Below are 23,956 nucleotides of genomic sequence, written 5' to 3' on the forward strand. Positions count from 1 at the left end.
AGACACAGAGTGAGGGTGTATTCACACCTGAAAAGGCCTTTGGTACGTTCATTTGATTCGGATCAATGCGGACTTTATTTTTTCATTAGGGTCAGATCATATTCACATTGCACTTTTGCTAGTGGAGCCAAAATGCGTGAACAGAAGCACGCATGTGATGAACTGCGCTGGCATTGGACAGAAAAGTTGGGGGCGGGGTGAATTAGAGACAGCCGGTGTTGATGAAAATAGACGTGCGGTTCTACATAGTTAGCATTTTCGGAATATAAGTTGTATTTTTACAGACACAGTTTACGAAAATAATGTTAACACTCAGAAAAGCTCATTCAGAGCCAGTTTCATAATACAGGCATCTGACCAGATTCAGGTGGCACATTCAGTTTCCTCATTGCTCCACGTCTGTCCACAGCTCATAGCTGCTGCTGTTAGCTCTGACCACCCGTAAACCTCGGCTACTTCCAGCGGCTACGGTGGCTCATCAAGCACAAAAAGGCACAAGATTCATTGGTTTGGGTCGGTTATATTCACACCAGAAGTGAACCGGACCAGAGTCCGTTGGAAGGCGGACGGTCTCGGTCCGCTTGTTTGATTCGAATCAGAGTTTGCATGTTTGTATTCACACCTAAAAAAAAAAAAAAGTCCAGACTTTCTGGGGAAACGAACTCCGTCCATTAAAACGGACCAAACATGATAGGTGTGAATACAGCCTAAGAGATTGTTTATACAGATGAAACATTATTTTCTTCTCTTTTGTTGACATGTATGATTCATCTGACAGAAGAATTTTTAATCTAATTGAAGTCTTGATTCAGAGCTGCAACCATTAGCTGGTGGCTGATGTTATCATTAAAAAAAAACAGACATTAGAAAAACCCTAAAACATTAAAAAAATGTTCATGACACTAATGATCACATGACCTCAGCTGACAAACTGAACCCAACACCATCAGGTTCAGCAAAACTAAAATAAAACCCACTGAAAACCACATGTGGACTAACGTTACCTTATCTGAGAAACTCCATAATTTGTGTTTATAGTGGTTCAATCTCAACAGCTAGCCAAACTAGCAAACTATGGGCTACAGCTAAAAATCCAACATAACGGTGATTTAAGATATAAATTATACAAACACTAACACATACCAAAGAAAACAGAATTTACAACAGAAATGTCACTAATACAGGAAACACACTGGATAATTTGAAAGATGACGATATCTTATTAACTTTCTGCTGGAGTTGCTAGATCAGCAGAAATAGAAACAAATGTATATCATCAGTTTCGGGTCCTGTCCTTCTTCAAATATTTTCTGGCAAGATGTCTGTTTTTTATTTGTCAGAATATAATATCTGATTTTCTTTTACTTATTCAAAAAATATTGTTTGGTGTATGCTCATATCCTGTGGACAAATCAGATCAACATTACATACTCAATTATATTTTGGGCAAACTGCCACATTCACAAATCTAATTCTCAAATCTCAAACCTTCTTTTTAATTTTTAAAATTGAGTTTACCCAGTATATTTCAAACATTCAATACTCTAAAAACAGAAAAACTATCAAAACCACTGATTCTTTTCTTTTTCTTTTTTCTTTTTTTTGTTTGCATGTTTTGTCCCCTGGGTATGTTCTGTTCTGTTCATGTCGTATTAGTATGTTAATACTGCATTGTACTTGTCATGTCATTATTGTACTTTATACAACATTAAATAAACAAATAAATATGTTGGAAAAAAAAAAAAAGCAGAAATAGAAACGAATGTGTTCCGCCACCACCATATTCAATCCAGAAGTAGGTCCACAGTTCGTCCGCCATTTTGTGCCCTGGGAGTCTGTGGAAGTTCACTGTGTTTTCTCCACCACTCTGGAACAGGTGACAGTTTGTGCTTCAGGTATGAAAGTGGTCAGGGATTCAACTTTCACCCACAAAGCAGTGTTTGCGATCTGTAAGTTCAATGTTCAACTATTGGTTTGATAATAAAGCCATGAGGAACAGTATTTCATGTTACACTAAAATCCCTCTGTCTGACAGGGACAATTCTACAATCTGCAAAGAAAAAACAGGAAAGAGGAGGAAAACAGGCAGAAAAAAAAATATTCTGGTCTTCATTTGAACTAAGGAACTTTAATATGAGATGTCCTTTCACTAGACGAACACTAGAAGGAGCTATAACTCCATAACAGGTAAACACTGTCTGGGTGTCACTTCTGTTTTGTGTGTGTTGTTGTGAAGTTAAATGAGGTTGTGAATGGTTCAACAGAGACAGAATGGGTGAAGAGGAACCACGAAGATAAAAATGACTGATGTTTATAGAAATATTTACATTCTGCTCTTTTAGTTTATTAATGTGACACAAATGAATCTGATGTAGATCACTAACAAATCAAACCATGATGTCTGATACAAATGTGTTTGCATTTGCTCCATTTATCATGTATTTATATTATATTTTCCAATATTATACTATAGACCTACATTATTTTCACACAGCTGTGCTTATTAATTCCACCTCATACTGACTGGAAAAGCTGGACATTGAACAACTTTTAATTCAGTATAAAATGCAACGCAGACGTGTTGTGTCCGTCTGCTTTGTGGATTATCTTTTCTAAAGTGAAGTGCAGGGATATTTCTACCAATACCAGTGTGGAAACTGGGTTTAAACCTTAGAAACAACAGAATCTAAACTGCACAACCTGTGAACTTTTATTAATCCAAACTAAATCACATATTAAAGGTGACTAATATATGGTATCACAGATCTATTTGGGTGAATTGATAGATAGATAGATAGATAGATAGATAGATAGATAGATAGATAGATAGATAGATAGATAGAGAGATAGATAGATAGATAGATAGATATATAGATAGATAGATAGATAGATAGATATAGCGAGGATCCCCATTAGCTGATGCTGGACATCAGCTACTCTTCCTTTGGTCCTCCTATTCCAAAATGACATACAGTATCCATTTACAGCATAACAACGATGTGATTCACCCTTATATTTCCTTCTTAAGAACACTCAACAGTCCAAACAAACAACATTAACAATTCCAGCTGACCTCCTGAATCTGACAGAATGAGCAGAAGGTGTTCTACTTAGAAGAAGCTAAATATCAACAACACTTTCTGGGCTGTTTTGGTTCTATTCTATCATTCCAGATGTGTTACTTCATAGTTTTGAGTATTAATCTACAATGTGAGAATAATGACACCAAACACATCCTGTGGTGGTTTCATGTGCCTCACACTTGGACTGTGTCAACAGAGTGAACACGTGACTTCCAGTAAATGCTGAGAGGGAGGGGGAGGGGTCCAGAGCAGATCCAGTTCCATGTGAAAGTGAAAGTATTCAGAGTTCAGACTCCATTTTCACAGATGAACAGAAGGCGTCTGGTTCAGGGTGAGTCTGACATTTGGATCATTTTCCTGTTCTAGTCTCTCAGTAGGTTTTCTCGGTGTCGACTGGAACAGTAAACATGGATGGAGTCACTTCCAGGCTGAGTGTCCACTAGGTCAGTGTTTCCCAACCAGTGTGCCGCGGCACATTAGTGTGCCGTAAAAAATCCTCAGGTGTGCCGTGGAAGATGATCCAATTTGACCTGACTGGTACTGGAGGAACAGCGTGATATAGATACATACGAGTGGACGCACTAACGATCCACTCAACCACAACAGTCTCCTGTTTGCCTTTGCAAAAATAAAAGTGAAAGTGAACCAGCCCCGATGCGGTGCGTTCTGCAGATAAAGCCCCCCCCCTCACTAGTGACGCACGGATTAGCGAGTAACCCCCAAACCCCAGGTATCAGGCTGGGGCAGGGGGGATATCCCTCCCATACTATTACACATCGGACTTCAATCCGGAGGTTCCTCTGAGGGGTCGCTGACGAACTGCTCTCAGCTTTCTTGTTCCAAACACTCCGTGACAATGTGCCCCCCCCCCGAAAAAAGAGAGAGACTCAGAGCTGTTGAGGAGTATTTGTGTGTGTCTTTCTTCAATTCCTGCAGGAATATGAGCTTTGTGTTCAACTGAACAGGTCCAGGTTTCACACCGAGTAAGTACATTGAGATTAGATTTGTATAATATTTCAGTAAATACACTTTTTGTGACATTTTTGTTTGGTGGTGTGCCTTGTGATTTTTCTAAAGTAAAATATGTGCCGTGGCTCAAAAAAGGTTGGGAAACACTGCACTAGGTTTACCGGACTCTGTGTCCACTGGGTTATTTCCTGTTGTGTCAGTGTTTGTGACTGATGAACACAGTGTTTTAGTGATGTGAGCTCACAGTAGTTTTACTGTTTGTCCTTTCAGACTGACTGAAGTTCACAGTATGAGTCTGAGTGTGGATGAAGAGGAGGATGGAGCAGAGTTATCCCATTATACAAACAGGGGATTGTCCATAAAGGAACCTCCAGGGGACAGTAATGAACCAGGACCCTCTGATCCACAGTGAGTCGACTGTCACACACCTTTAATATTTGACTACAGACAGAACAGGACATAATGTGTCCACTTTAAAGTCCAAATGTGTCCTTCAGACAGAATAAAAACACACATGAATAATAACCAAAGGTGATAGAAAATGAAGCGTTCAGATCTTAATAACACTAACATACTGTCCAATCCAACTGTTGTACTTGTGTTGTTTCCAGAGGTCAGTATAACAGACCCAGAGCAGAGTCTCCAGTGTCCACATGTCTGTCCATGAAGACTGACTGGTCCAGGGAAAATCCTCCAAAGTTTAGTCCTGAACCTGGACCTTCAGACACAAAGTAAGAGACTGTTTATTCTGACATTTAACTCATATAAAAGCTGTTTGACAGAGGCCTCGATGCAGACAGGTCAATATATAATTGAGGGACTTTTGAAGTCCTTGGGATATATCTTGCATACATCTTTTTGGAAAAATAAGTGTTTTATGCTCATTATGATCATGTCTTTAAAAATTCCATAATTATTTAATAATGGAAATAATCACTAATTAATAAATGAATAATAAATAATTAATAAATGACTGGATATACTAAAGCGTCAACTAAATAACCGCCCAAATTTAATAACTACCACCTTCTAATTTGTTAAGCAATAATAAAATGAACTATCTCAAAAATTGTTTTGATTGTGTTATTTTTATTCAGTTGAGATAATCATGACACATATTTCTTTTTTGGCAATATATATATATAAAAAAAGAAAAATTTAACCTTCTGTTTATTGTTTTTTTGTTTTTTTAACATATATATTAAAAAAAATGATATATTGACCCAGATGCAGAAAACAGGATGAGTGCAACAGGAAGTTGAAGTGGGAGGGGCTGTGGACCACAGTGTCTGACAGAAGAAGAACTGACATGCATTTGGCTGTTACAGCCAGTGTTGTGCAAGTTACTTCCAAACTGTGATCCATTACAGATTACTGTTATTTCAAAGTAATTCCTTACATTACAATATTACTGTCTCAGACTAGGAGATATTAACACATTTATTAATGATTGTATTTGTAATAAATATTTAAAGTGCATATAAATATTATAGTTTATATTAAAAACATTTGATTATGTAAATCTGATTGTGTGTGAGGTGACTAAAAAAGTGTATGTGAATGGTTTGTATGGATGCTTTGTGTTATTGCATAGAATAACACATATATATAGAAACCTATATATATACCTGTATATTCATTTGAGTAATTAAATTATGGACAAAAAGTATGTCGTAACACAAGTACTATTGAACATGTACTGTGTAAAATATTGCTGAATATTGATTAGTAATGCCTTACACTACTGTGTTACAGCAAAAAGTAATCTGTTATTGTAATGCATTACTTTTATAATGCATTACTCCCAACACTGGTAACAACACACTTTAAATTCACAGTCAATGCCATGAAATTAGTAAAAGACAGAGGTAAGGACAAAAGGACACATAGACAAGAAGTTGTTCTAAAGTGTAAGATGTCTTTAACATGTGTAAAAGAAAATCCACAGCAGCATCTTTACCAAGTTACAACTTGATGAAAACTCACACAAATGTGTCATTTGAGCCTCAGAGCATTTATTTATTAAATAGGATCCAGGAGCAGTTTTGTCCTGGTGTATTTCCACATCTGAGCAAATCATATCTGTCAAATTTTTCTATTTATTTTACATGTTGTGGTTCTACTGTGGCTGATTATTTTTCAATAAATAATGAAAATGTCAGGCTCAGTTTTTCTGATATTTACCTGGATTCATAACAGTTTTCATAAAATATGAAGCAAATCAGAGATGGTCAGTCTGGAGGCATCTGTTCATTTAACATGTTCTGACATGGACGTAAACTACCAGTTGACAGGTTTTCAGAGTTAAACAAACATGAGACACTGATTCTAGTTGGACTTTATTGGTTAAACAACAGTAGAGACACAACAGGACATGATGTGTCCACTTTAAAGTCCAAATGTGTCCTTCAGACAGAATAAAAACACACATGAATAATAACCAAAGGTGATAGAAAATGAAGTGTTCAGATCTTAATAACACTAACATACTGTCCAATCCAACTGTTGTACTTGTGTTGTTTCCAGAGGTCAGTATAACAGACCCAGAGCAGAGTCTCCAGTGTCCACATGTCTGTCCATGAAGACTGACTGGTCCAGGGAAAATCCTCCAAAGTTTAGTCCTGAACCTGGACCTTCAGACACAGAGTAAGAGACTGTTTATTTTTTAAAATGATCTGCAGGACATGTTTTATCATGTTTTTATATTTTCATTTCACATCCAGAGTCTATTGTGACATTTAACTCATATAAAAGCTGTTTGACAGAGGCCTCGATGCAGACGGGTCAATATATAACTGAGGGACTTTTGAAGTCCTTGGGGTATATCTTGCATACATCTTTGTGAAAAGTCAAAAAATAATAATATACTGTATATATTTTTTTATGTTCACTATGATCATGTATTTAAATATTCCACATGTTTGAAACATGTTTGTCCACGAACAGTGACCGGTCCATGGATCTTCGTCCATAGTTTAGTCCTGAACCTGGACCTTCAGACACAGAGTAAGATACTGTTTATACGGATGAGAAATTATTTCTTATCTTTTGTTGACATGTATGAATTCATCTGACGGAAGTATTTTTAATCTAAGTGAAGTTTTTATTCAGAGCTGCAACCATTAGTCCTAACCTTCTACATTCATAGTTTGTGTGTTTTTGATCATATACAGTCCTCTGCTATACTATTAATACTCTTGTTGCTTGTATATTGATTAACATTGCAAGTAAAATGTGATTAATTACTGTCAGTAACTGGTTCAAATAAAACTCAGGTGTGAGAGTAGAACTGACAGTTTCCAGTCCAGGTTTAGTGAAATGGTCCAGAACGGGTCACCAACCTTTTCTCTTCTGTTAACTACTTTTACATAATAAAGTTGCCAGAGGGCTCCTCTGATTAAGCAACACTTATTTACATAGCTAATTTTCATACATACGCGTATTTTGTATAATATGTTTGTAACATTGTGTTCTTCATTTATTATTTTATTTATTTATATTTCTTTGTTTTAACACAATATTTAAAAAGTGTGAATATTAAACTATTATTTACTAAAAAAAATCAAAAGTAGAAAAAAACAGATACAAACATTTGCTGCTGTATTCCTAAATATTTTCATACTATGTCACATATTATGAAATGGAACAATCCTGCATACTTTTATAGAATTATTAAAAACAAATGATACACACCTGTATGTGCATTTTTAATACTTTGAAATTGTGAAAAGGAACGTCGTCACTCACCCAATAAAACTTCACCAGCGTGTGCTGCTGTATTTCTGAAGGATTTAACCTTTTCTAAATTCACATAAGCTGTCAAAACATATCAATTAAAAACACAACAACTTTGTGCACATAAATCCACCATCTCCGTCACTTCTACAGTCATCACACTGAAGTCAAATGCAGAAGCACCTGTTCAGGTCCATCTCCAGCTGTCTGAGCGCATGCGCACATAGAACACATATGTTTGTGCTTGTCCAGGATGTGACCCACTTTAATGATGCCTCTGTTGAAACGCTGGTCTTGGTCAGTTTAGTGAACATGGACTGTTGTTTTTGGGGTTCAGTTTTCAGCTCTTTTTCCTTCTTTTTACGGAGGCTGAATCCCAGTTGCTGTGAACTTTGGTTAAATTCCACTCCATGTTGCATCTTTTACCGACTGCTAGGCTCCACCCACAGATCACACACACACACACACACACACACACACACACACACACACACACACACACACACACACATATGTCTTTCACATTTGTCAAACTGAAGTCCATGTCTCATTGTTGGTGAAAATAACTCCCTGACTAAACTCGGCCCACATCGTTGCCAGGCTAAACCCACTACCTGCCTGACATCTGGCTCATCCTGTTCCTCCTGGGCCCTGCCCCTCTCCAATGACAGACGGCAAACCAGTGCTAAAGATTGATTGACAGCTAATTGACCGTTTCATCTCGGGAGGGGGGCAGGACACTTGTAATTTTAATTGGGTGAAAATTTAGACCTGTTCAACCAAATGACGTATCAACTTTGTGTTCTTATATTATTGACCCTTGCCAGCCACTGGTAGATCATGAGCAACATGTTGGAGACACCTGGACAAGTTCTATTTTTAGAACAGGCCTGCGGGCGGTCCTTAAGGGTGACCTGGCACCTGCGGGCACCAGGTTGGTGACCCCTGGTCTAAAATCATCATTTGGACTCCAGCTGCTGTGAATAAAAGATGTTTGAGACTCTGAGATGAACAACAGCCTTAGAGTCTTTGAAACACATGAGACTCACTCAAATCTGACAAAAATAAAGACGTTAGATCATGAACCAAATGTTTTTAAAGGTTCAGACACAAAGAGTCTGTTTTTATGCTTGAAGTGTTTTCTTCATTTTAATGAACATTAAACATGTTTGTGTGAGAATCAGCTCCGAAACAGACCAGTAAGACCAGAGCAGTTTTAGATGGAAGTCCTCTGTGTTGTGTGGACACACTTAGAAATGCTGGGTTGTTTTCAGAACCCGACTGCTGGGTTAAGGTTCTTGGGTCACAGGTCTGGTGGGTTTGACTGAACATGGGGTTAAAAAGAATCAACCAGTGCATTGGGTTGGACATGTGACCTGACATGGAGGCTCATCATTCCTTCCAGCTGCCATTTTCATACAGACTATAAGTCGAGGCGGCTCAGTGGTTTACACTGGCACCGCTCAGCAACAAGGTCCTGGGTCTGATCCCCATCCAGACCAGGTCCTTGACCCAGCACAGAGTTACGGAAATGAGCCGACAGAGTTCAGAGTGTAGATCTGATCCTTTGAACAGCTGATCTGAAAGAACATTTAAGAAGTTTCTTCTGAACAATGTGTTTGATGTCCACAGAGAGACGGAGAGGACTCATGTTCCTGAGGTGGACCCACCGTCCTGTTCTTTGTGTCAGAAGGTCCAGAGTGATCCAGTCCGGACCAGCTGTGGACACTGGTTCTGCAGACAGTGCATCACTTCATACTGGGACCAGTCTGGTTCATCAGGAGACTCCTCCTGTCCCCAGTGTGAAGAAACATCCAGAACAAGAGCTGACCTGCAGATCCACAGCACTGTCCAAAGTAAGACTGGACATCTGTCTGAACATGTCTGCAGGTCACTAAACACAACATGTGTTCAACTGTCACTTATTGAGCATCATAACAAATAAGATTTGAACTGCATTAGACTGAACTACATTTTCTATCATATGTTGGAAATTATCAACAAAAACATCAATTTTATTTCATGTTGATTAAATAATGTTTTACAGTGGATGATGATTTAAGAAAGTAACTCACTGATTCTCTATAAATTCAATCACATTATGAAGTGTTTGGTCAGTGACAATCATCGTGTCCATGTTGTAAGAACTGCTTTGAAATTATTCCTGTTTTTATAAATCAGATCCATGTCTGATCAGTGTTTCCGGAGTAACAGGTCTAGGGTTTGTCATTTGGAAACTGTTGTCAATATGAAATAGTATTAGCATTCACTGACAGATGATAACAGCTATGTTTACCCAACTGTGTTTATTTAAAGTGTTTTTTGTCTGGTTGTAGTTGAACATAAACTCAGTCTGAGGAGCAGATGTGAATGTGTGACTGAAGGAACTGATGAAACAGGAAGTAGAACCCGTCTAAACCAGATCTACACTGAGCTGTACATCACAGAGGGACAGAGTGAAGACGTTAATACCCAACATGAGGTGAGGACGCTGGAGACAGTTTCCAAGAAGATCATCCAAGAAAGTCCAATCAGGTGTCAGGACATCTTCAAAGCCTTACCCGACCAGCAGAAACCCATCAGAGTGGTTCTGACCAACGGCGTGGCTGGAGTTGGAAAAACCTTCTCGGTGCTGAAGTTCACTCTGGACTGGGCAGAGGGTTTAGAAAACCAGGACGTCAGTCTGGTGGTTCTGCTTTCCTTCAGAGAGCTGAACCTGGTCAGAGATGAGCAGTACAGTCTGCTGACGCTGCTCCATGTTTTCCATCCAACATTACAGAAGGTCACAGCAGAGCAGATCACTGTCTGCAAACTTGTGTTCATCTTGGACGGCCTGGATGAAAGCAGACTTTCACTGGATTTCCACAACTGTGAGGTTGTTTCAGACGTCACTCAGAAGTCATCAGTCAATGTACTGTTGACCAACCTCATCAAGAGGAACCTGCTTCCATCAGCTCTCATCTGGATAACATCTAGACCTGCAGCAGCCAATCAGATCCCTCCCTCATGTGTGGACAGGGTAACAGAGGTCCGAGGCTTCACCACTGATGACCAGAAGGAGGAGTACTTCAAGAAGAGATCCACTGATGAAGATCTGTCCAACAAAATGATCTCACACATCAAGACATCCAGGAGCCTCCACATCATGTGTCAAATCCCAGTCTTCTGCTGGATCAGTTCTACAGTTCTGGAGCACATGTTGACTTCAGAGCAGAGAGAAGAGCTGCCCAAGACCCTGACAGACCTGTACTCACACTTCATTATGGTCCAGACAGAGAGGAAGAAGAACAAGTACAAAAAAGGACATGAAACAAGTTTAGAAGAGATGACAAAGGCAGACAGAAAAGTCCTTCTGAAGTTGGGGAGGCTGGCGTTTGAACAACTGGAGAAAAGAAACATGATGTTCTACCAAGAAGACCTGGATCAGTGTGGTCTGGACGCCACAGAGGCCTTGGTGTACTCAGGAGTTTGTACAGAGATCTTCAAAAGAGAGACTGTGATCTTCCAGAAAACAGTCTACTGCTTTGTTCATCTGAGTGTTCAGGAGTTTCTGGCTGCAGTCTACATCTACCACTGTTACACCAGCAACAAGACAGAAGTGCTGAAGAGGTTTCTGGGTGTGTCACTTTACATGAAAATGTTCAGGTATTTCACAGTCAGTGACAGCCTGGATGTTTTCCTCAGAAAAACCATGAAAAAATCCCTTCAGAGTGAGAACGGACACCTGGATCTGTTTGTTCGCTTCCTTCATGGCCTCTGTCTGGAGTCCAACTACAGACTTTTAGGAGGTCTGCTGGGTCAAAAAGAGAACAGTCCAGAGAGCATCCATAAAGTCATCAAGAACCTGAAGGAGATGAACACTGAGGACATGTGTCCTGACAGAAGCATCAACATCTTCCACTGTCTGACAGAGATGAAGGACCAAACAGTCCATCAGGAGATCCAAGATTTTCTGAAGTCAAAGAGCAGATCAAAGAAGAAACTGTCTGAGATCCAGTGTTCAGCTCTGGCCTACATGTTGCAGATGTCAGAGGAGGTTCTGGATGAGCTGGACCTGAAGGAGTACAACACATCAGATGAAGGAAGACGGAGACTGATCCCAGCTGTGAGGAACTGCAGAAAGGCTGAGTAAGTACTGATGATAATATGAACAGTATTAATCATAGACTGAATATGAAGACGGATCACATGACCCTCTATCTTCTGTTTATGTAAAAGTGAAATATGGGAACGCCATGTTGGTTGTAGGATCAGAGTATGGGTGAGGGTTACTGATGGAGTGTATTAGGCTAGTTTGATGTGTGTATGCTTCATTTACCCCCAGGGCGTCAGTCAGGTCACAAGAAGCAGGAGGTTGAATTCAGTTTAAACAGTTTACTGATGAGGCTGGGCACAGTACAGGCATGGGTTAACTTTACAGCATGTGCTATACACTTACAGAGCGTATACGTGTACTTGTGTGTGTGTGTGTGTGTGTGTGTGTGGTTCTGTAAACATAACAGAAATAAAATATGTATTAGTACTTCCCAAATAATAGCATCTCACATTACTGCAATAACAGTATCAGTATACAGGGGTTGGACAAAATAATGGAAACACCTTAAAAAATCAACAAAATATAATTTAATATGGTGTAGGTCCGCCTTTTGCGGCAATTACAGCCTCAATTCTCCGAAGTATTGATTCATACAACTTGTGAATTGTTTCCAAAGGAATTTTAAGCCATTCTTCAGTTAGAATACCCTCCAACTCTTTTAGAGACGATGGCGGTGGAAATCGACGTCTTACTTGAATCTCTAAAACTGACCATAAATGCTCAATAATGTTGAGGTCTGGGGACTGTGCCGGCCATACGAGATGCTCAACTTCATTAGAATGTTCCTCATGCCATTCTTGAACAATTCTAGCTGTATGGATTGGGGCATTATCATCTTGAGGTGAAGGTGTTTCCATTATTTTGTCCATCCCCTGTACAATACAATGATAATATGAACAGTATTAATCATAGACTGAATATGAAGATGGATCACATGACCCTCTGTCTTCTGTTTATGTAAAAGTGAAATATGGGAACTGCCATGATGGTTGTAGGATCAGAGTCAACAGAGTAGAGACACTGGGATGTGAGGTCCACCCACCAGATGACTGATTGGTTTGTGTTTGTGTGTCTGAGGGATTCTTGACAGTGATTGATCATTGAAGCAGTTGATCACCCATTTTAAAATCATGTAACTTATTCAAATCAAAGTAATTAGTAAAAAGACTTCTTTAATAAATATCAGCCTAATGAACATTTATTGGATGTATGCTTTGACTTTGTAGTTTGTCTGAAGTCCCATAGAACAAGGAGAACAGTATGAACTAGAAAAGCACTGGGAGAGCGCAGACCTCCGCCAAGGCAGATCAGTCTCCCCCCCAACATTTCCTGAAATTTTCATCCAAATCAGTCCATAATTTTTTGAGTTATCTTGCACATGGACAGATAGACAGACAAACAAACCAACGCTGGCAAAAACATAACCTCCTTGGCAGAGGTAACTATACTACATCCAGCCACTAGAGGGAGATCTAGGGTGTTTGGCTTTATCGTTACCTCCGCCAAGGAGGTTATGTTTTTGCCAGCGTTGGCTTGTTTGTCTGTCTGTCTGTGTGCAAGATAACTCCAAAAGCTATGGACGGATTTGGATGAAAATTTCAGGAAATGTTGATACTGGCACAAGGAACAAATGATTAAATTTTGGTGGTGATCGGGGGGGTGGGGACTGATCTGCCTTGGCAGAGGTCTACGCTTTCAGAGTGCTTTTCTAGTTTGGAAGCTGTCGTTACATCTGTCTTTTATTCATGTCTATTTTATTAATCTGGTTTTCTTGTCTTTTTTTAAACCTTAGAATTGTTCACAAAACTGGTGTCACACAACACTATATCCTGACCTTGGTAAGACTCAGATGTTCAATAAATGTGTTAATAATTAATTTCATGTAAATTCTGTATTTATAGACTTTCTAACTGTGGACTCTCAGAGACTCACTGTGAAGTTGTGGCCTCAGCTCTGAAGTCTAATCCTTCACATCTGAGATTGTTGGATCTGAGTCACAACAACCTACAAGATTCAGGAGTGAAACTGGCGTCTGGACTGAAGAGTCCAAACTGCAGACTGAAAACTCTGAGGTTAGTTCACTGACTGTCTACTGTTCACTGCAAACAGATCCATCTGTTTTTCCTCTTGAGGGTCATGGGGGTGCCAGAGGTTATCCTGCTTACCTATAGATGAAGGTGGGGTCCACCCTGTTCACTGCAGTACTGTCACACACAAACAACCATTCATTGTCACATTCACATGAGTGATTTAGATTTCCCATTGAAACTATTAAGAAGGAGGATGTTAGGAAACTGGAGAACCCAGAGAGAACCCATGCAGACAGGGGGAGAACATGCACAGCTCACAAACAAAGGTACACACAGTTGGTGCTGGAATCAACCTTCTTGCTGAGAGGCCATAGTGTTAACTAGACTTCCATACATTTCCTGAAGGAAATGTAACCCATGTGCTTGCCTCTTGCCGGATCGGTGGACTTGTGCGATGTGGTGAATGTGTGTGTCAGTGTTTGTGGACTGACGTCACCACAGACTTTCTGTAGACCTGTATTCAGATGAGAAGCCCCTCCCACAGTCTGTGTCAGTCCTGTTAAAGCAGTTTTTAAATAGGCTCCTTTAATTGAATAGTTCCATGTGTCTGTGTATGTGATCCCAGGTGAGCTCATTCATTTCATACAGAGAATTGATGGGAAGTTTTTCAGCTTTATTATATTTATATATTTTTATATTTATTCTTTTTGCATTCATCATTTATTATTTAGATTTATTTTTAATTGTACTGTATCTTCATTAGTGTATCTTTTTTTGTGGAGCCTTAATTATCTTAATTGTCTGCAGCTGTGTCACACAGACCACATGTGCCGTTACCATGACAATGAGTACTGCAGGCAATGAGGACACAGACACACGCATGCTCATCTATGACTAAAACACTGAAACAGCTCCTGAACAACTGCAAATTATGGAAAAACCATAAATGATAGGTGAAAACTAACATAATCGTGAGCAGCAGACAGACCTGGGGAACACAAAGATGTGTTTCTTTCTCTGTACTGTAAGAAATGACCGAGTTATGTCAGTGTAAAAACAGTCATCTCACCAGTAGCACAGCGATCTGTTTAACACTGATTTGTATTGATTTGAATGCGAGCTGTGGAGGGATTTGCCCTGAAACTAGTGCCTGTCATTTCACTTTAGAAAGAGCTAGGTCTTCAAACATGGGTTCATATGAAGCCCAGGAACCGTGGCTACATTTTTGGAAAAGATCATTCACCTCCTATTTATTGTTTGGCTGGGAGGGCGAGTTGTTCAGAAAATTTTCAGGTGGATTTTCACTGCTCCTCCACTCTAGGTGATGACATCACCCACTCTACCAGGTCAGATTTTCACTAAACCCAGGGGTTTTTGAAGACTCACCTACTGAAAACTGTAAACCCCATCCTCATACCACAGACATTTTTGGAGAGATGACAAAAATGCCTGCGTTTTAAAGTTTAAATGAAGTCTGTAGGTGAAAGTATGGCGAAGCAGTAGTGGTCAGAAAACAGACAACTTCTTTGTCGCTCCCATTGAAAATGAATGGGTTATTTTTTACATTTTGTGATATCGTTACCACGTGACCACACAGATAATCTTTGGGCCAAGCTGAACATTTGTGCGTTGACAGAATAATTTTAACACGAATCGTTTGGGAATGGTAGCCACTTGAAAATGGCCCAATTCATTTCGGATGGACAAATTTGACCGGTTTTTCACAATTTTAAAGAAATCTGTGCTTCGGAATGTCAAGCCATTAACATAGCACATCTTTCGAGACCAGGCTGCACATTTTTGTAATTACATGTGTTGGTCTATTTCCAACGGTCTGGGCCGCATTTTTTTTCAAAGTTTTTTGTATAAGTCAGAAGTCAAAATAAAAATAACTAGACAATTTCCACACGCGGAAATCGTGAGAGGGGCTCGGGGGTCGGGGGGGCATGTGGGTTCGACGTTACCAAAGACTTCATGGTCGGAGGGGATTTCTTTGTTCTGAACTCCCACTCACTTTATATGGACAATCTGTGAGTCAAATTCTGGCGGCTGACAGACGTCACAATTAGTAGTAGTAATAGAAGTAGTAGTAGTATTTTTAGTAGTAGTAGTAGTTGCCACAGTAACGGCACTGCACTGACACACACACAGAATGAAACTGACACACAGAGTAGCAGGAATATGCTGAGACTGGATCAGAACAGGTCCCTATAAACTGCTAATTACAGGAAAATCGTAAAAGATAGGTGAAAACTGAAATGACCATGAGCGTCAGAGAGACCAAGGGAACATAAAGATGTAGGTTTTTTTCCCGTACTGTGAAAAATGACTGAGTTAGGGCAGTTTAAAAACAGTCAACTGACCAAGAAAAGAAGGAATCTGCTACAATGGAGAGTCAATGGGAGAAAGAAGGGATGAGCCTCCAAACTAGTGCCTGTCATTTCACTTTAAAAAGAGCTAGGTCTTCAAACATGGGTTCATATGAAGCCCAGGAACCATGGCTACGTTTTTGGAAAATATCATTCGCCTGCGATGTATGGTTTTGCCGGGAAGGCGATTTATTTACAGAATTTTAAGTTGAATTTTCACTGCTCTTCCACTCTAGTGTGATGACTTCACACACTCAAACTCAGGAAATGTGGACAATTTTCACTCAACCCAGGGGTTTTTGAAGACTCACCTATTGAAAACCGTAAACCCCATCCTCATAACAAGTACAGTCGTGCGGAGAGGACAAAAATGCCTGCGTTTTAAAGTTTCAATGAAGTCTCTTGGTCAAAGTATGGCGAAGTAGTAGTGTCTGGAAAAAAGTGGACTTTTCTGGCAGATTTTTTCCTCTCCCCATTAGGTGTAGTCATGTGTGACCTGATTGGCTGATGCTGATCACCTGACACCTGAGCTTCAACTGTCTGTGTTCTATACTCTGTGTGTGTGTGTGTGTGTGTGTGTGTGTGTGTGTGTGTGTATGAGAGAGAATCAGTTTGAATCAGTTTATTCTATCAGTAAAAGGAGGAGAAGTAGAAGGAGAAGTAGTAATAGAAGTAGTATTTTTAGTAGTAGTGGTAGTAGTAGTTGTAGTAGTAGTAGTAGTATTTTTAGTAATACTAGTAGTAGTATTTTTAGTAGTAGTAGTAGTAGAAGTAGTTTTCATAGTAGTAGTAGTATTTGTAGTAGTAGTAGTATTTTTATTAGTAGTAGTAGTAATAGTAGTCGTATTTTTAGTAATAGTAGTAGTACTTTCAGTAGTAGTGGTTGTATTTTTAGTAGTAGTAGTAGTAACAGCAGTAGTAGTATTAGTAGTACTATCAGTACTCTAACAGACACCCAGCGTTGCTATGGACTCTCCAGGGTTGCTATGGGAGGAGAAACATGTCAGACTGATTCAGTTTATTGGACACACCTGGGACACAGAGCAGAGGGGCTGTTGCCGCAGCAACGGCGCTGCACTGACACACACAGAGAGAGAGAGACACACAGAGCAGCAGGAATAGACTGAGTGAGGCACTCAGAACAGGTCCCGGAAAACTGCTAATTATGGGAAAACCGTACAAGATAGGTGAAAACCGAAATGACTGTGAGCGTCAGAAGGACCTGGGGAACACACAGATGTAGGTTTTTTTCACGTACTATGAGAAATGACTGAGTTAGAGCAGTGTAAAAACAGTATACTGACCAAGACAAGAAGGAATCCGCTACAATGGAGAGTTAATGGGAGAAAGAAGGGATGAGCCTCCAAACTAGTGCCTGCCATTTCACTTTAAAAAGAGCTAGGTCTTCAAACATGGGTTCATATGAAGCCCAGGAACCATGGCTACGTTTTTGGAAAATGTCATTCACCTGCGATGTATGGTTTGGCCGGGAGCGCGATTTATTCAGAGAATTTTCAGGTGAATTTTCACTGCTCTCACACTCTAGTGTGATGACATCACCCACTCTAACTCAGGAAATTTTGAGAATTTTCACTCAACCCAGGGGTTTTTGAAGACTCACCTATTGAAAACCGTAAACCCCATCCTCATACAAAGTACATTCGTGCGGAGAGGACAAAAATGCCTGCGTTTTAAAGTTTAAATGAAGTCTGTAGGTGAAAGTATGGTGAAGTAGTAGTGTCTGGAAAAAAGTGGACTTTTCTGGCTGATTTTTTCATCTCCCCATTCATTTCTATGGGACTTTTTTCGCGTGTTTTTCGCGAATAACTCTGCGAAACATTCACGAATCTCTATGAAAATAACATAGCACACTATTCCCGATGAAACCGCACGTTTTAATGTATATTGTGCAGGGGTCTTTCCAGCGGTTCGGGCCCTATTAATCGGCGAAAATGTGGCCGTAAGATGAAAAATAACTAGACAATTTCCACACGCGGAAATCGTGAGAGGGGCTCGGGGGTCGGGGGGGCATGTGGGTTCGACGTTACCAAAGACTTCATGGTCGGAGGGGAATTGTGTGTTCTGAACCCCCATTCACTTTATATGGACAATCTGTGTGTCAAAGTTTGGCAGCCGACCGACGTCACCGTTAGTAGTAGTAATAGAAGTAGTAGTAGTATTTTTAGTAGTAGTAGTATTTTTAGTAGTTGTATCAGTAGTAGTTGCCACAGCGACGGTGCTGCACTGACACACACACAGAATGAAACTGACACAGAGCAGCAGGAATAGGCTAAGACTGGAGCAGAACAGGTCCCGAGAAACTGCTAATTACAGGAAAACTGTAAAAGATAGGTGAAAACCGAAATGACCGTGAGCGTCAGAGAGACCTGTGGAACACAAAGATAAAGTTTTTTTTCCGTACTGTGAAAAATGATCGTGTTAGGGCAGTTTAAAAGCAGTCAACTGACCAAGACAACAAATAATCCGCTACAATGGAGAGTTAATGGAGGAAAGAAGGGATGAGCCTCCAAAGTAGTGCCTGTCATTTCACTTTAAAAAGAGCTAGGTCTTCAAACACGGGTTCATATAAAGCCAAGGAACCATGGCTATGTTTTTGGAAAATATCATTTGCCTGCGATGTATCGTTTGGCCGGGAGGGCAATTTATTCAGAGAATTTTCAGTTGAATTTTCTCTGCTCTTCCACTCTAGCGTGATGACATCACACACTCTAACTCAGGAAATTTGGACAATTTTCACTCAACCCAGGGGTTTTTGAAGACTCACCTATTGAAAACCGTAAACCCCATCCTCATACCAAGTACATTCATGCGGAGAGGACAAAAAAGCCTGCGTTTTAAAGTTTAAATGAAGTCTGTAGGTCAAAGTATGGCGAAGTAGTAGCGTCTGGAAAAAAGTGGACTTTTCTGGCTGATTTTTTCCTCTCCCCATTAGTTGTAGTCATGTGTGACCTGATTGGCTGATGCTGATCACCTGACACCTGAGCTTCAACTGTCTGTGTTCTATACTCTGTGTGTGTGTGTGTGTGTGTGTGTGTGTGTATGAGAGAGAATCAGTTTGAATCAGTTTATTCTATCAGTAAAAGGAGGAGAAGTAGAAGGAGAAGTAGTAATAGAAGTAGTATTTTTAGTAGTAGTGGTAGTAGTAGTTGTAGTAGTAGTAGTATTTTTAGTAATACTAGTAGTAGTATTTTTAGTAGTAGTAGTAGTAAAAGTAGTTTTCATAGTAGTAGTAGTATTTGTAGTAGTAGTAGTAGTATTTTTATGAGTAGTAGTAGTAATAGTAGTCATATTTTTAGTAATAGTAGTAGTACTTTCAGTAGTAGTGGTTGTATTTTTAGTAGTAGTAGTAGTTATCATAGTAGTAAAAGTAATAGTAGTGGTATCAGTACTGTCTCACACACCCAGCGTTGCTATGGACTCTCCAGGGTTGCTATGGGAGGAGAAACATGTCAGACTGATTCAGTTTATTGGACACACCTGGGACACAGAGCAGAGGGGCTGTTGCCGCAGCAACGGCGCTGCACTGACACACACAGAGAGAGAGAGACACACAGAGCAGCAGGAATAGACTGAGTGAGGCACTCAGAACAGGTCCCGGAAAACTGCTAATTATGGGAAAACCGTACAAGATAGGTGAAAACCAAAATGACCGTGAGCGTCAGAAGGACCTGGGGAACACACAGATGTAGGTTTTTTTCACGTACTATGAGAAATGACTGAGTTAGAGCAGTTTAAAAACAGTATACTGACCAAGACAAGAAGGAATCCGCTACAATGGAGAGTTAATGGAGGAAAGAAGGGATGAGCCTCCAAACTAGTGCCTTTCATTTCTCTTTAAAAAGAGCTAGGTCTTCAAACATGGGTTCATATGAAGCCCAGGAACCATGGCTACGTTTTTGGAAAATATCATTCACTTGCGATGTATCGTTTGGCCGGGAGGGCGATTTATTCAGAGAATTTTCAGTTGAATTTTCACTGCTCTCACACTCTAGCGTGATGACATCACCCACTCTAACTCAGGAAATTTTGAGAATTTTCACTCAACCCAGGGGTTTTTGAAGACTCACCTATTGAAAACCGTAAAACCCATTATCATACCAAGTACATTCGTGTGGAGAGGACAAAAATGCCTGCGTTTTAAAGTTTGAATGAAGTCTGTAGGTGAAAGTATGGTGAAGTAGTAGTGTCTGGAAAAAAGTGGACTTTTCTGGCTGATTTTTTCATCTCCCCATTCATTTCTATGGGACTTTTTTCGCGTGTTTTTCGCGAATAACTCTGCGAAACATTCACGAATCTCTATGAAAATAACATAGCACACTATTCCCGATGAAACCGCACGTTTTAATGTATATTGTGCAGGGGTCTTTCCAGCGGTTCGGGCCCTATTAATCGGCGAAAATGTGGCCGTAAGATGAAAAATAATAATAATAAAAACTAGACAATTTCCACACGCGGAAATCGTGAGAGGGGCTCGGGGGTCGGGGGGGCATGTGGGTTCAACGTTACCAAAGACTTCATGGTCGGAGGGGATTTCTTTGTTCTGAACTCCCACTCACTTTATATGGACAATCTTTGAGTCAAAGTCTGGCGGCTGACAGACGTCACAATTAGTAGTAGTAATAGAAGTAGTAGTAGTATTTTTAGTAGTAGTAGTAGTTGCCACAGTAACGGCGCTGCACTGACACACACACAGAATGAAACTGACACACAGAGCAGCAGGAATATGCTGAGACTGGATCAGAACAGGTCCCTAAAAACTGCTAATTACAGGAAAACCGTAAAAGATAGGTGAAAACCAAAATGACCGTGAGTGTCAGAGAGACCTGGGGAACATACAGATGTAGGTTCTTTCCCGTACTGTGAAAAATGACCGAGTTAGAGCAGTTTAAAAACAGTCAACTGACCAAGACATGAAGGAATCTGATATAATGGAGAGTTAATGGAGGAAAGAAGGGATGAGCCTCCAAACTAGTGCCTGTCATTTCACTTTAAAAAGAGTTAGGTCTTCAAACATGGGTTCATATGAAGCCCAGGAACCATGGCTACGTTTCTGGAAAATATCATTCACCTGCGATGTATCGTTTGTCTGGGAGGGCGAGTTATTCAGAGAATTTTCAGTTGAATTTTCTCTGCTCTTCCACTCTAGTGTGATGACATCACACACTCTAACTCAGGAAATTTGGACAATTTTCACTCAACCCAGGGGTTTTTGAAGACTCACCTATTGAAAACCGTAAACCCCATCCTCATACCAAGTACATTCATGTGGAGAGGACAAAAAAGCCTGCGTTTTAAAGTTTAAATGAAGTCTGTAGGTCAAAGTATGGCGAAGTAGTAGTGTCTGGAAAAAAGTGGACTTTTCTGGCTGATTTTTTCCTCTCCCCATTAGTTGTAGTCATGTGTGACCTGATTGGCTGATGCTGATCACCTGACACCTGAGCTTCAACTGTCTGTGTTCTATACTCTGTGTGTGTGTGTGTGTGTGTGTGTGTGTGTGTGTGTGTGTGTGTGTATGAGAAAGAATCAGTTTGAATCAGTTTATTCTATCAGTAAAAGGAGGAGAAGTAGAAGGAGAAGTAGTAATAGAAGTAGTATTTTTAGTAGTAGTGGTAGTAGTAGTTGTAGTAGTAGTAGTATTTTTAGTAATACTAGTAGTAGTATTTTTAGTAGTAGTAGTAGTAAAAGTAGTTTTCATAGTAGTAGTAGTATTTGTAGTAGTAGTAGTAGTATTTTTATGAGTAGTAGTAGTAATAGTAGTCATATTTTTAGTAATAGTAGTAGTACTTTCAGTAGTAGTGGTTGTATTTTTAGTAGTAGTAGTAGTTATCATAGTAGTAAAAGTAATAGTAGTGGTATCAGTACTGTCTCACACACCCAGCGTTGCTATGGACTCTCCAGGGTTGCTATGGGAGGAGAAACATGTCAGACTGATTCAGTTTATTGGACACACCTGGGACACAGAGCAGAGGGGCTGTTGCCGCAGCAACGGCACTGCACTGACACACACAGAGAGAGAGAGACACACAGAGCAGCAGGAATAGACTGAGTGAGGCACTCAGAACAGGTCCCGGAAAACTGCTAATTATGGGAAAACCATAAAAGATAGGTGAAAACCGAAATGACCGTGAGCGTCAGAAGGACCTGGGGAACACACAGATGTAGGTTTTTTTCACATACTGTGAGAAATGACTGAGTTAGAGCAGTTTAAAAACAGTCAACTGACCAAGACAAGTAAGAATTCGCTACAATGGAGAGTTAATGGGGGAAAGAAGGGATGAGCCTCCAAACTAGTGCCTGTCATTTCACTTTAAAAAGAGCTAGGTCTTCAAACATGGATTCATATGAAGCCCAGGAAACATGGCTACATTTTTGGAAAAGATCATTCACCTGCGATGTATGGTTTTGCCGGGAGGGCGATTTATTCAGAGAATTTTCAGTTGAATTTTCTCTGCTCTCACACTCTAGTGTGATGACATCACCCACTCTAACTCAGGAAATTTTGAGAATTTTCACTCAACCCAGGGGTTTTTGAAGACTCACCTATAGAAAACCGTAAACCCCATCTTCATACAAAGTACATTCGTGCGGAGAGGACAAAAATGCCTGCGTTTTAAAGTTTAAATGAAGTCTGTAGGTGAAAGTATGGCGAAGTAGTAGTGTCTGGAAAAAAGTGGACTTTTCTGGCAGATTTTTTCCTCTTCCCATTCATTTCTATGGGACCTTTTTCGCATGTTTTTTGCGAATAACTCTGCGAAAAATTCACGAATCTCTACGAAAAATACATAGCACGCTATTCCCGATGAAACCGCACGTTTTAATGTATAATTTGCAGGGGTCTTTCCAGCGGTTCGGGCCGCATTAACGGACAAAAATGTGTCCGGAAGATGAAAAATATTAATAAACGCGCGGAAGAACAATAGGTGCTCGTGGCTTCGCCACGAGCACCTCTCTCCCATTGCTTTGCAATGGGGGAGAGGTGCTCGTGTCGATGCCCGAGCCCCTAACTAGACAATTTCCACACGCGGAAATCGTGAGAGGGGCTCGGGGGTCGGGGGGGCATGTGGGTTCGACGTTACCAAAGACTTCATGGTCGGAGGGGATTTCTTTGTTCTGAACTCCCACTCACTTTATATGGACAATCTGTGAGTCAAATTCTGGCGGCTGACAGACGTCACAATTAGTAGTAGTAATAGAAGTAGTAGTAGTATTTTTAGTAGTAGTAGTAGTTGCCACAGCGACGGCGCTGCACTGACACACACACAGAATGAAACTGACACAGAGCAGCAGGAATAGGCTGAGACTGGAGCAGAACAGGTCCCGAGAAACTGTAAATTAAAGGAAAACCGTAAAAGATAGGAGAAAAGTGAAATGACCGTGAGCGTCAAAAGGACCTGGGGAACATACAGATGTAGGTTTTTTTCCCGTACTGTGAAAAATGACTGAGTTAGGGCATTTTAAAAACAGTCAACTGACCAAGAAAAGAAGGAATCTGCTACAATGGAGAGTTAATGGGAGAAAGAAGGGATGAGCCTCCAAACTAGTGCCTGTCATTTCACTTTAAAAAGAGCTAGGTCTTCAAACATGGGTTCATATGAAGCCCAGGAACCATGGCTACGTTTTTGGAAAATATCATTCGCCTGCGATGTGTGGTTT

The 23,956-nt window shown here is 40.2% G+C and overlaps 1 protein-coding gene across 1 annotated transcript; it reads left to right on the plus strand.

The window, feature by feature from the left end:
* The first annotated feature begins 1,762 nt into the window (after positions 1 to 1,762).
* LOC115431164 (NLR family CARD domain-containing protein 3-like) lies at positions 1,763 to 14,811 on the plus strand. Its single transcript, XM_030151397.1, has 9 exons — positions 1,763 to 1,949; positions 3,300 to 3,414; positions 4,323 to 4,460; positions 4,664 to 4,783; positions 6,579 to 6,698; positions 9,420 to 9,643; positions 10,124 to 11,915; positions 13,785 to 13,955; positions 14,721 to 14,811. Exons 1-9 carry the CDS (start codon positions 1,763 to 1,765, stop codon positions 14,809 to 14,811), a joined length of 2,958 nt encoding a protein of 985 aa, XP_030007257.1.
* The last annotated feature ends 9,145 nt before the right edge of the window (positions 14,812 to 23,956 follow it).

This window comes from Sphaeramia orbicularis, chromosome 13 (assembly GCF_902148855.1).
Source record: "Sphaeramia orbicularis chromosome 13, fSphaOr1.1, whole genome shotgun sequence".
NCBI classification, from domain to species: Eukaryota; Metazoa; Chordata; class Actinopteri; order Kurtiformes; family Apogonidae; genus Sphaeramia; species Sphaeramia orbicularis.